Below are 13,759 nucleotides of genomic sequence, written 5' to 3' on the forward strand. Positions count from 1 at the left end.
AGCACTTTATATAAGTAGAAGGAGTAGTTAGGCCGTCAGTACCAGTGCATCTCCAGTAAAGGACAGCTGTGAACTTCCTTCTTTCCTCTCTCTGACTGTCTCTAGTACTCACAAATCAAAGGACTCAGGCTGGGACTCTCAAGGTTAACACTCCAGCATTTTTTATTTTTTTAAATTTCAATTCCGGTATAGTTAACATACACTGTAGTATTAATTTCCAGGGTACGATGTCGTGATTCACCAGTTCCATACATCACCCTGTGTTCATCATGATAAGTGCATTCCTTAATCCGCATCATCTATTTAACGCCCCCCCCCCCACTTCCCCTCTGGTAACCATCAGTCTCCTGTCAGTAGTTAAGAGTCTGTTTCTTGGCTTCTCTCTTTTTTTCCCTCTTTGCTCACTTGCTTTGTTTCTTAAATTCCATATATAAGTGAAATTATGTAGTATTTGTCTTGCTCTTTCTTATTTCACTTAGCATTATACTCTCTAGCTCCATCCATGTCATTGCAAATGACAAGATTTCATTCCTTTTAATGGCTGAATGATATTCCATTGTGTGTGCACGCGTGTGTATGTGTGTGTGTGTGTACCACATCTTTATCCATTCATTAATCGATGGACACTTGGGCTGCTTCCATATCTTGTCTATTATAAATAATGCTGCTATAAGCATAGGGGTGCACGTAACCCTTTGAATTAGTGTTTTGTATTTTGGGGGTAGATACCTAGTAGCATGATTACTGGATCATAGGCTAGTTCTATTTTTAACTTTTTGAGGAACCTCCATACTGTTTTCCAAAGTGGCTGCACCAGTGTGCATTCCCACCAACAGTGCAAGAAGGTTCCTTTTGTTCCATATCCTTGCCAACATTTTTTGTTTCTTGTGCTTTTGATTTAAGCCATTCTGATAGGTGTAAGGTGACATCTCATGGCAGTTTTGATTTGCATTTCCATGATGACGAGTGAAGTTGAGCATCTTTTCATGTCTGCTGGCCATCTGGATGTCTTTTTTGGACAAGTAACATTCCACTGTAACTGCATCTCTCTGTGCCTCAATTTCTTCATTGTAAAATAGTAATAGGGCTTATTTCAAAATATTATTTGAGAATTAAATTATCAATGTATGTTAGTTGCTGAAACTATTGCCTTTCCTAGAGTTTGACACTGTATCAGTGTTCATTATTATTATCTGGAGTAAATTACTAGTCATCTGTAGGCATCAACTTTATTAATGTAGTCCAGATAAACATGACCCTTTTTCCTGCGCAGGTTACGGGAATATTGAGAAGCTAAAGTTTATATATAAATGTCAGCAACTGTCTAGACAAAATATCTGTTTTAAAGTTAATGACTCTCTTCAAATAAATCTATAGACAATCTGAATCCTAGGTCTGCAGGCTCCCTGTACATAGATCAGCTTGTTGCCAAGACACAAGATATGAAAGTATCTTGTAATCTACAGGAAAGAAAAATTCGCCAATTATTACTACATTACTTCTGTTTACCATCCTTAGTGAAACTTGCTACACAGTAAATTCTCATCAAATACCTGCTAAATTCAACATAATTTTATTTAATTTTTCATTTTTCACAAGGACTAGCTGAGCTACATTAGATTCTCATCTCTCTTTACAATAAAGATACCGCTTAAATAAAGTGAAACAAAATAAATCCACTGAGGCTAGCGGAAATAACTTAAATGAACCTAGAAGTCTATTGTAAAAGGTGACCTCTGAAGGATAAGGTCCTTTAAGGATGGGAAGAGCATGTTTTCATGTTTTGTTTTGTTTTGTTTTGTTTTGACTTTTTTAATGTTTATTTATTTTTTGGGTGGGGGGAGGGACAGAGAGAGAGGGAGACAAGAAGCAAGCTCCAGGCTCTAAGCCTCTCCAGGGAGAGGGAAGCAAGCTCCAGGCTCTAAGCTGTCATCACAGAGACGACGTGGGGCTTGAACTCACAAACTGTGAGATCATATCTGAGCCGAAGTTGGACTGAGCCACGCAGGCGCCCCTATTTTGTTTTTTTAATTTACCCTTGACCTGGAGTTTAAACGGTGGGCTTTTCAATAACAGGCATTTTTCTCTAATTTTCTGCTGAACCTGGAAAAGGAAAATAGCACAGAAAACACAGTATAAGTTGAGTCCTGTGTTTGGTTTTCACAGCTGACAGCTGGCGGTTGAATATAATAACCTGGAATAAACGAGAAACAATAACAATTTGACTGTCTCAAGATTCTTCAGAGTATTGTCATGGAACTATGTTTACAGAAAGGATAGGAAGCATTTAATAACTCTGTTAAGAAAAAGTACAATGAAGCCAAAGGCAAACTTCCTTCAGCTGATGTCATTCCATCAATATGTGATGCATAATTTACAAGCCAGAATCTTATCTACAGTGCAGCTGGCATAGGACCCTACAAATTTCCTCAGTGGCAATACTGCTTTACACATAGATATTACAGGTGGAAATTTTTTTTTTTCTTGCAGATTGCTTTTGGCCCAGAATATCAAGGTCTTTTTCCAGGCACTGGTAAGGGATTGGGCCTTGGCACAGAGATAACGAGTTTTATATGTTGGTCTCACCAATACTCAATTGGATATCTTTCATCCATCTCATTGAAATCCAAGTTAGCTTTAAGAAAAAAGAGGAAAGGAAACATAAAACCCTGTCCTATAAATGTAAAGAAGCTTTGTTACAAGCTATGGTTAAAGTACATTAAGCGTATAAAAAGGAAAACATGAGAATAGTAATGTTGATAGAATAATAATATTACCAGATCCTAAAAACTTATTCATACAACGCACCTTGTAAAAAAGTTATGTACACTGTAAATAAAATCACGATGGCTTCTGCATTCTGCGAAAATGACAAGAATCCCTTTACAAAGTAGTTGATTGAGGAGGGCACCTGTTGGGATGAACACTGGGTGTCGCGGGGAAACCAGTGTGACGATAAATTTTGTATTCAAAATAAATAACTAAATAAATAACAAATATTAAGGCCAAACCCAAGGCAATCTACTAGAGTCTTCTCCTTATTTCATAAGCACTTATGTCTCCAATGTAAAAGGTCCCCTTACACTTCTCACTCTTCCTGCTATTACAGGGCTCATGATCTGTTTCCTGTTGATAAGTTTTAAAAGCGGTTCAATATCCTCAGGAAAAGAAATAACTCATTGTGTACCCTAGGGAACTCAGATCTACCAGGAAAGGCTATGTTCCTCGTTTGACTTTTCCTGAAATTTCTTCAGAATGAACTAACCACACAAAAGCCTGGAAGAGAAAAAGTTTTCACAAGCCAAAAATTAATTCAGGCGGTGCTGCTTTTTCTGATTATCCATGGAAACATGTCTTAGCAAATCACATGTCCAAGTTCATGTCATGATTATTTCCTATTCTTTCTCTTTTTCTTTTTCTTTCTTTTTTTTTTTTTTTTTTGAGAAAAAGAAAGAAAGAGGATTCCAAACAGGCTCCACTCTCAGCGGGAAGCCCGATGCAGGGCTCGATCTCATGAACCATGAGATAGTGACCTGAGCTGAAATCGAGAGTCTGATGCTTAACCAACTAAGCCACCCAAGAGCCCCTCTTTCCTATTCTTAAATATTTTTTAAAATGGGGAGAAAATGTTGTGCCTTACTATATTTCTGTTCTTTTGAAATATCTGCTCATATTGTGATCAGTGTCGCAAGTTTTGTGATACAGATGATGGGACCGAGGGCAAATATGGAGAGAAATAGGGTTAAGAATAGCAAGAATGTCAAATAAATGCTATTTTTTCCCTCTTCACTATCTAAAGTGACACTTTCCCTTAGGTTGCAGATTTGAAGGGAGAACACTTTTCAACACCCACTTTCCAGGCAGCTAGTCTCTTTAAAGTAATGGCATTTAAAGAGACACTTGTCATTCAACCCTGAACTAGACTGCAGTCATGTAGGATGCCAGGGGTCAAAACGATGTGTCCCATGTCCCTGTTTTACAACTTAGTCCACAAAATAATTTGACTTTCTCATATTAACCACATTTTCTTCCCGTGGTCACAAAACTTAAATAACACTTAATTGCTTAACTAAAGTACTAAACCACATTTCTTGTTATGTGCCTATTTTATTAATTGCATTCATTAAATATCTGCACTCATCATAAAAAACATTTGGTAATATCCACATCTTCCTAATGTAAGTGCCTCTCGATAATTTACTAAAGAATACAGATATCCAAAAAGGGTTGCTTATGCTTTTTTGTGGTCCCTTATGTAAAAAAAAAAAATAGGGGTGCCTGGATGGCTCAGTTAGTTGAGCATCCGACTCCAGGTTTCTGCTCAGCTCATGATCTCAAGGTTCATGGGATCCAGCCCTGCTGAGAGCACAAAGCCTGCTTGGGATCCTCTCTCTTCCTCTCTCTCTGCATCATTCCCACTCACAGTGTCCCTGTCAAAATAGATAAATAAACTTTAAAAGAAAACACTAAATCCTTTTTTTACGTGTTGTTAATGTCGTTTACATTTCATATTGCAATTTAGATTGTAAAACTAATTTCATATTTACCCCAGTTCAGCTAACAACAGCACCACGAGAAAATTACAAACATTTCCACTTCATACTTAATGAAATAAACTTCATGAGGTAAAGTGATTTGCCCAATAATGAATCAGTATAGGGGATCTAAAACATCTCATTTTATGGCCACAAGTGCATTTATTTTTGCACAACACAATAAATCAAGACAAAATTTGTTCAACGCTGAAGACATTTCCTGACGAATCGACAGAAAATTGAAAAGAAAATTAACTCCTAAGAAATCCACAAGTAGTGATTGCTAAGTAATGCAGTCTTGTGAAAATGAATACAGACATATTCTCTTTATCATGATTGCTAACTTAATATCATTTTACCATGAGATAGATGCTTACTGAAAATAAAACTAAAACACCCCAGTTTCCACTGCTGACAAATAAAGATTTATAATAGATGATCCTTTCTAGCATTAAACTCTTGAAATTGATTTTTCCATAAACCAACAGTCAGTGGTTGTGATGGTGTTATTTACCATGACCCCTGTTATGATTGTGCATATTGGCTTCCTGAGAAAGGAATGCTTACACAACAAACCAGTGATGTGTGCAAATGTCACAGTCTCTCTTCCCCTTTCCAGGACCTGACTGGATAACTCAACCTATTAAAATTTCCCTGACTTATCTTTAGCCATGTGTTGATGACCATCTTGCCTCAAAAGATTTCATCTCAGGAAAGTGCTAAAATCACCTTCTTGAAATCAGTGTGCCTCTCAAAGACTTATCTTCTTCCAGTGATCAAATAATCAGTACTCTTGTACAGTCCCTACAAACTCTCTGTAAGGCACAAACAACCAAAACACAGGTTGCTATCATAGTTTGAAGAACATCTCCACGCTGAAAATTTCCCCAAATCACAAATCTATTCTCAAATCACATACATTTCACATTATTTACATTTATTATTATTAAATCTTCAGTACCTGAAAGGCATAAGCATGGATCAAATGGAAGAAAATCGGAACTGATTAAAGACTCACATGATTAGATTCACATAAAGAGACTGACATTTGCTCTGGTCTTCAGTCTCTCTGAAGGGAGGATCAGGGCAGTAACTGGGATACAAAACTGAGCTGAGAATATTTCTTTCTTGGAAGAAATTCCTCAGGAAAGGAGATAATTGTTGGAGTCTTAAGTGAACAGGGGGAGGTATGTTCATAAGAAGTTAAGATTCTAATAAAGAGAGTTATCCCAGTGGGAAGCAAGCCCTAGACATGGCAGATGGGGGCTTTATTGAGAGAGTAGGAAGGGAAAAGTACAGACTGAAGCAAACAGAAACAGAAAGAATTAGTTCCGTATTTAAGAACGTTGTATAGAAAATGACTGCTAATTTCTCATGGTCTACTTGACCTTTGGAGTAAAGAATGTTACACACCTTTATTTCCTCTACTTCAGTAAGTTTCTCACTTCTCCAAATATTAAGGAAGACATGGAAAAAGGCAGATGATATTAGATGATGAGAAGGAAGAACGCTGGAAAGCATCTCTAGGTCAAGAAGGTAGATTACAACTTTACGAAAGTCTGCGACTGGTGGGTGGTATGCAGATAGGACTTCTTTGTGACTCATAAACATTTGCGTGAACCCAAGCTCAGAAATGCTGGCGATCTTGAGCAGGAAACAGGAAAGTGCTTCTTGTACCTGTCAGAGAAACTGCCTTTCCTCCTTTTTTCCCATTTTCCAACGTCTCGAATATCCTTTGCAATGACCTTGCTTGGCTCAAATCATTTTGCTGCTTTGTTGTACAAACATGGCTCCAATGGGAGAAAAAAAGGAACTGAAACCAAATTATTACAGGTGCCCATAAAGAAATTGACTTTTGTTCTGATCTTCAATTTCCCTGAAGGGAGCTTGACATCACCTTTATGGCGGAAGAGTCCATCACCTCCACGTAATGGCTCAGAGAGGCTAATGGAGGCTCTCAAGCTTCACTGCTGCAGCCCGTCTTTCACACGCACACCGCCTCAACTCTTTGCAGTCCTTTGAGAAAGCCTTCCCATTGAGGATGGTCACACAGTCCCTGCTTCTTAGGCTGGTGAAATCTATTATAATCTCAAACCTTGAAGAAAGAAAAAAAAAAAAAAGTTAATTGAATCATAGTTTACTTCTAAAGTGAAATGTTAAATACCCAGAGAGTACATAGGGAGTATCCTTCGCTTGACAAAACTGTAGAATAGACACGCAGAATGAATTTACTGCGAAGACGGGGTCACCAAGCTCTTACTTTCAGCCCCTCAATTTCCATACTCATTCTTGGAAGCATCCGTTCATCTAAAGCAACAAAAGCTGTTTCTAATTAAAACTAGGATGCATGCTACAATCCATCAAATTTATCATATGATTTTACCACCATCTGAGAGATCATCTGCGACTCAGTTTAATTAACTGTAAAATTAAAAAAAAAAAATGATTACACTGATTACGTCCTACCTCCTGGGAGAAGATATCCTGTACGATATAAAGAGAAGAAAGGTATCTGTCCGAACGTGGCTTTAAACTGTAATATATTTGGGGACAGGTATTACATTTACCTGTTTCAAAAGATACCACGACAATCCTATCTAAGTGCTCACATAAGTAAAAGTAATTTTTGATAATATTCCTCTTATAACGTCAGCAAATCTAGTCTCAGAAACTGTACTTTTAAAGATGTGCTCCCCTGGGTGTTGCATAGAAACCCATTTGACAATAAATTTCATATTAAAAAAATAAATTAATTTACTTAAATGAAATATAAAATTAAATAAATAAATAGATAGATAAATAGATAAGTAAATAAAGATGCGCTCCCTATTACACTACCCAGGAAGCCAAGAAATCTGAGGTCTTATATTGTCTCCGGGTATTGATAACTCCAAGGGACTTCAGGCCCTGAGATAAACACTCTGAAAGCATCCAGACGGGGAACTGCCCCCACTGTTTCACTAACAGTTTGTAGGTCTCCTTCACTGGTTTATAAGCCATTGAAAAGCAAGCACTATGTTTTATTTTTGAACGTCTTGGTCCATCCTCTTACAAACTCCGCACCCAGTGCAAAGCAGATGTTCGACTAACGCTGATTGAACCCAATTGTTGGACCCTGTGACGCAAGCAAACCCTCTCTATTGAATGCTTTGCCCACAAAATGGTCTGAAGGCTTACAGTTCAGAGGAATACGGGGTTCCATCGGTCCATAGCCACGCCTGTCTGCTGCCATTGCGGGATAGCCCTGTCCAATAAGAGTAGAAAAACTCAGAGTAGCTCTGAGGCATGGCAAACTCCTGTGAAAGGCACACAAGAAAATCTTTAGCTTTAGAGATGTTACACCCTATACACACAGAGATGTGTAGGGCCAGCCAACACTTTTAAACAAGAACAACACATGAGTCCTGCCCCACATAGGTGATAGTGCCCTTGAGAGAAAAAGTGTCTGCGGGGAGGTCAATTTGGCCAAGTTAAAGAATTGATCTTGTCTTTTTTTTTTTAATTTTTTTTTTTCAACGTTTATTTATTTTTTGGGACAGAGAGAGACAGAACATGAACGGGGGAGGGGCAGAGAGAGAGGGAGACACAGAATCGGAAACTGGCTCCAGGCTCTGAGCCATCAGCCCAGAGCCTGACGCGGGGCTCAAACTCCCGGACCAGGAGATGGTGACCTGGCTGAAGTCGGACGCTTAACCGACTGCGCCACCCAGGCGCCCCGAATTGATCTTGTCTTAATAATTATGGAATGTATACTGATATTCTGAAACCATGAATCGCATCAACCAAGATTTATAAATGACCCATTATTTGCAAGTCACAAATACTAAATTTTATATAAAAAAATGAGAGGCAGGGGCGCCTGGGTGGCGCAGTCGGTTAAGCGTCCGACTTCAGCCAGGTCACGATCTCGCGGTCGGTGAATTCCAGCCCCACGTCAGGCTCTGGGCTGATGGCTCAGAGCCTGGAGCCTGTTTCCGATTCTGTGCCTCCCTCTCTCTCTGCCCCTCCCCCGTTCATGCTCTGTCTCTCTCTGTCCCCAAAATAAAAATAAACGTTGAAAAAAAAAATTAAAAAAAAAAATGAGAGGCAGATTTACAAAGAGATTGGAGTAATTCTGGGAAATGGAAGAATATGGAAGGACAAGTGTAAACATGGGAAAAATAACCTTTATACAGGGACTGACCCAGAAGGAGAAAAGACTAATGAATATAATTTAATGCAAAAAGATGTAAGAGAAAATTTGGAAGGATGATTTATGTCTCAGACAAGGAAGGGCAGAGAAATTTTTCATATGTGTGTGTCTATTTATATTTTTGTATAGTATTTATATATACATATATACTCATATATATAATTTCTTCCCTAATATCTATATTGAAAATTTTTTATTTTTTTAACATTTATTATTGAGAAACAGAGAGAGACAGAGCATGAGCATGGGAAGGGGCAGAGAGGGAGACAGAATCTGAAGCAGGCTCCAGGCTCCGAGCTGTCAGCACAGAGCCCGATGTGGGGCTTGAACTCACAAACCGCAAGATCATGACCTGAGCCGAAGTCAGACGCTCAACCAACTGAGCCACCCAGGCGCCCCTATACTGAAATGTTTTTAAGTTATTCACTTCCTTCTATCTAGTCTCACTCTTGATAGCATAGAAATTATATAAATTTGTGATAATTATCCATTTTTATGTCCTTCTTTTCCACCATATTGTGAGTTCCTTAAGGACACATACATTTTTTATGTCTTCAACCCTTCAGTTAGTTAATAGCACATGTTTGTTCAAGAAAAGATTATTGGCAGTGTATGTGAAACTATCACTAAGTAATAGTCATCGAGTAGGCCTATCGAAAGAAGTGTAGTTGAAATACTTCCAACTGAAGGGTAGATCCCTCAAATTAAAAGTTCTGAATATAAATCACATGGAAATGATTTAAATATATACAAGGATATGAAGCATGAGAGAAAATCACTGTATAACTTTCACGATATTCCCTACCATTATATATAACGCAGTTCAATTATATACCTGAGTCCTCAGTATGTACGAGAGGTGGGGGAAACAAAGAGAATAAGAAAAATTAGATGGGCTTATGGTAGGACGCATTGTCTTAGTCAAATAAAGTTACCTCCCTTTCTGCTTAAATTGAGCTGTCAAGAAAGGATACAAATATTATTTTAGTGGATAAGAGACAGTGCAGAGTTCTATTCATCACAGATTTCAGAAAGTAGGTAGGAATTCGGATGTAACCAGAGGGATGTTAAGAGTTTGCATAGTGAGGTGGCCTTTTATTTCAATTAAATAATCCTTTGTGGATAAACTACTTACTCTGGGCCGAGACCTCCGCTAAAACAATGATAAATACATAACGGCCACACTGCTTGAGGGACTAAATCCGAAGGCAACGATAAATATTTTTTTAAGGTGGCGACAATTACGTGATTTTTAGAGTTTATTTTAACCGCATATACTTAATATATGTCAATTTATAATTTCACTTTCATATTTGCCTTGACCAGTCTATGTTAGGTTATAAACTTCTGGAAAGCAAGATATTTATCTGCAAACTCTAGTAATGATTTACTTAATGAAATATTTTTAATGAAAGGCCTTGTCCCTTTATAACAGAAGGACAGGAAGGACTATTTTCATCTTTCTGACACTGCCTCCATATTGTGCCCTTCCCACCCACATCCAAGGAGGTGAGGCACGAAAACAGGTTTTAATTTGATTCCTGACTGGTGGAGATTTTGAAGCGCCTCCTCTCGTGGTTCTAAGGCATGGATTTCTGTGGAGAACAGAAAATGCCTTCTTCCATAACCCAGGGAATCACTCGACACAACAGGAGTAAGACTTAGGCCTTGATGGCAGTAAGTGTGAGACTCTGTGAGCACTGACTCCTTAGATTCTTCTTACACGGCGCTTTGAAAGACCTCCTTTTACAAACAATTCATGCACCGACTAAGCCTCAAGATCTTACCAGCACTTCCTGCGTGTTTATCTTCAGCATGGTGGCGTTCTCTGCAATGCAGAAATATTCACAGCCTTGCCAACTCTTGCTGTCTCTACAGAATCGGTAGCATTTGTCCCCATGCCATTTCCATTTTTCTGGACAAGGGCTGCATCTGTGTTCTTGGAAAGAAACCAATTTTGATACGTTATTTTTCTATCCAGGTCTACCTTCTTTCCTTCCCTGAAGTTATATAGTACGTGATGACTCAAGAGAGAATTGATGCCCTTTCTCTTATTTAGTTGCCCGGGTGATGATAACTACAAATGTTTACCGAACACCCTCTATGTGCCACGAGTTGTTACTGGTACTGAATATACAGTGGAATTTGAAAATATCCAGTGAAAATTGAAACAGGGGCGTCTGGGTGGCTCAGTCGCTTAAGCATCCAACTTCGCCTCAGGTCATGATCTCCCGGGGGCCGTGAGTTCAAGCCCCGCGTTGGGCTCCGTGCTGACAGCTCAGAGCCTGGAGCCTGCCTCCGATTCTTCTGTCTCCCTCTCTCTCTGCCCCTCCCCTGCTCGTGCTCTCTCTGTCTCTCTCTCCGTCTCCCTCTCTCGCTCTCAAAAATAAATAAATGTTAAAAAAACAAACAAACAAAAAAAAAGAAAACAGACACTACCTGCTTTCATGGAGTTTGGAACCTAGCAATGAATGATTGGAATTGCTTCTTGCCATATGTAACAGAGAATATTCAGTTTCATAAAGAGCTTTTAATTATGCATGGTGTTTAAGAAACAACTGAAGCTTCCATACTTTTCTTCCTCAAAATTTTTTTTTTTTATATAGAGAGAGCATGTGCATATGCACGTGTTCAAGCAGGAAAGGGGCAGAGGGAGGGAGACAATTCCAGTCGGGTTCCATGCCCTGCACAGAGCCCCACGAGGGGCTCAGCTCATGACCATGAGATCATGACCATGAGATCATGACCGGAGCTGAAATCAAGAGTCCAATGCGTAACCGACTGAGCCAACCAGGCACCCAAAGGCTTTTTTTTTTTTAAATGCAATATATACCAATAAGATATGGACTCTTTTCTCATTCTAAAAAAAGTCAACAAAATTTAAGAAAAAAAAAAAGCATAAGTACTAAGCAAAGTATGAATTCAAAGGGTAAATCTCCACATGTCAGAAATTAAGATGGGCCCCACAGTCGGAAAAGGTAAGTGCACAGGTCAAGGGTGAGAAGGACTATGTGGGTAGAGGTTATAAGTGTAGGAACTACTCCCTGAAAGCCATGGTTTCAACACTGGTGAGGGTACATGGCCTTGGGCTTTTGAGAACAGATATTTGTAACCACAACCCTTACGGAGGTATGGGAACTCAATCATTCCATAAAAATATATCTATTTTAAAAACAACCCAGTGTCAAAATGTTAACATGTTACAATGTAAATGGTCAATATGCTAATGGGTATGATGTTATTGTTCGTATTTTTTTGTGTGTGTATATTTGAAATATTTCTTAAGGTAAAACAAAGTTTTAAATAAATAAATAATTTGGGAGATTTTTCGTAAGTTAGTTGATATTTCTGGCCCAGACTTTATAGCAAACTACTTACTCAGCTCTCCACTTGGATATCCATATGATACTTCAAATTCAACAGGCCCAAAACAGTGTTCTTTTGGTTTCTAACCTTCCCCCTCATAACTACAGAATTCTGCCCCATCTCACTTGATCACGTCTCCCCTAATTGCATTGTCCAAAATCTCTGGAGGTATCCTTGACTCCTTTATTTCTCTCACCTCCCATTTTATTCCATCCTTCATTCATCTCCACTAATAACATCCTAGTTTGAGGAACCATCATCGCTCTCCTGGATGATTGCAAAAGCCATTTCTGATGTCATTTCTCTGTTTTCACTCTTCCTTCCTCCAGTCTATTTTCAACATATTTGCAGAGTTAGCCTTTAAAACTCATGTCAGATATATATTTCCTTGGCCGGAGATGCTGCAATGGATCCTTATTTTGCCCAAAATAGAAGCCAAATCCCTTACCATGTCACCTAACGCCATAAATAATCACTACCACATCTCCTATTAGTTCTCCGCTCCCTCACTCTGCCCTGGGCACACAGGCTCCTTATCATTCCCTGAACAGGCAGTTGTATTCACTTGAGGGCTCCTGCACTTCCTGTTCCGGTTCTTTCCAGAACCTCCTTGGCTGGTGCTTTCCCCACATTATCTACATGGCTAACTCCCCCAACTCTTCAAATCTTTGCTCCGATACCCTCACCTTAATTAGGAATTCAGGGTCTCCCTACTTTAATTAACAACCCACCACCCCTAAATCCCTGATGCCTCATGCCTTATCTACTTTATTTTCCATAGGATTGATTACCTTCTTATAGATTATGTTTAGTTTGACCAACCCTTTCCTGTGTGCCTGAAACCTGAGCTTTCCCAAAATGTGGGACTTTCAGTACTAAAGCTGGAAAAGTTTCCAGCACACTAGGACAAGTTGATCATCTTATTTTATGTTTTTAAGTCTATTTATTACCACCACCCCAATAGAGCAAGAGGTCTATGAGGGCAGAAATCTGTGTATACGTTGCATGGCATGCATCAGTCAGTGCTCAATAAATCTTAGCTGAATGAGAGAGTGGATGGATGGATGGATGGATAATGGGAAAGGAATGGAGAGCATCAGAATAAAACTGAGAACGAACATCAAACCAAAGCTATATGGACATTTTCATGGCAATAAGGGATATCGTTAACAGATGGCGTGTAGATTTTATATTTAAGGGAGGCATGGTTTATTTGCATAACCAGCTTTCTGTTTGTTTTTATACAGCTAGCTGTAAATCCCAGAGACCACCGGTTTCAGAGAAACTTGGATTACCTTTCGAAGGCACAGTGCCACCATAGAAGACAACATACAGCGGGTTGTCGGAAGCACAAGAAGAAAAAAACGAGACTCTATGAGGTGGTTAGATGCATTGATCATCTTGACTTTGAGTATGATTGCATAATGTATGTGTACCTCGAACCGTAACTTTATCTACTTCAAATACATACAACTACATTTGTCAACTATTCCTCAGGAAAGTTAACAAAGAAAAACAAAAGAAAGAAAATCGTGACCAGTGAGGCCATGAGTCATGCGGAAAAGAGTCACCTGGAGAAATGGAAGCATGCACGTGGGTGCCATTTACTGGCTAACCACGCAGTCTGGCTGTCTGGTTAGCGTGGGAAGTGATACCCGTAAGGAGG

At 39.0% G+C, this 13,759-nt stretch overlaps 1 protein-coding gene across 6 annotated transcripts in view; it reads right to left on the reverse strand.

Annotated features, from left to right (window-relative positions):
• CLEC1A (C-type lectin domain family 1 member A) overlaps window positions 1-13,759 on the reverse strand; it is a 35,412-nt gene that overhangs the window by 5,406 nt on the left and 16,247 nt on the right. For 3 of the 6 annotated variants that reach the window (XR_007154047.1, XR_007154046.1, XR_007154045.1), the window contains exons 4-6: window positions 10,515-10,666; window positions 7,713-7,831; window positions 5,949-6,630 (exon numbers count right to left, since the gene is read on the reverse strand). Coding sequence is in view for 2 of the 6 variants with exons in the window: in XM_047867146.1 (XP_047723102.1) it covers window positions 6,480-6,630; window positions 7,713-7,831; window positions 10,515-10,666 (422 nt within the window). In the remaining 4 variants the exon portion in view is untranslated. Of the gene's footprint in view, window positions 1-1,925; window positions 2,104-4,674; window positions 6,631-7,712; window positions 7,832-10,514; window positions 10,667-13,759 lie in introns of those variants that run through there. The other 3 variants (XM_047867146.1, XM_047867145.1, XR_007154048.1) reach the window with 2 other exon arrangements.

This window comes from Prionailurus viverrinus, chromosome B4 (assembly GCF_022837055.1).
Source record: "Prionailurus viverrinus isolate Anna chromosome B4, UM_Priviv_1.0, whole genome shotgun sequence".
In the NCBI taxonomy this organism is placed as follows: domain Eukaryota; kingdom Metazoa; phylum Chordata; class Mammalia; order Carnivora; family Felidae; genus Prionailurus; species Prionailurus viverrinus.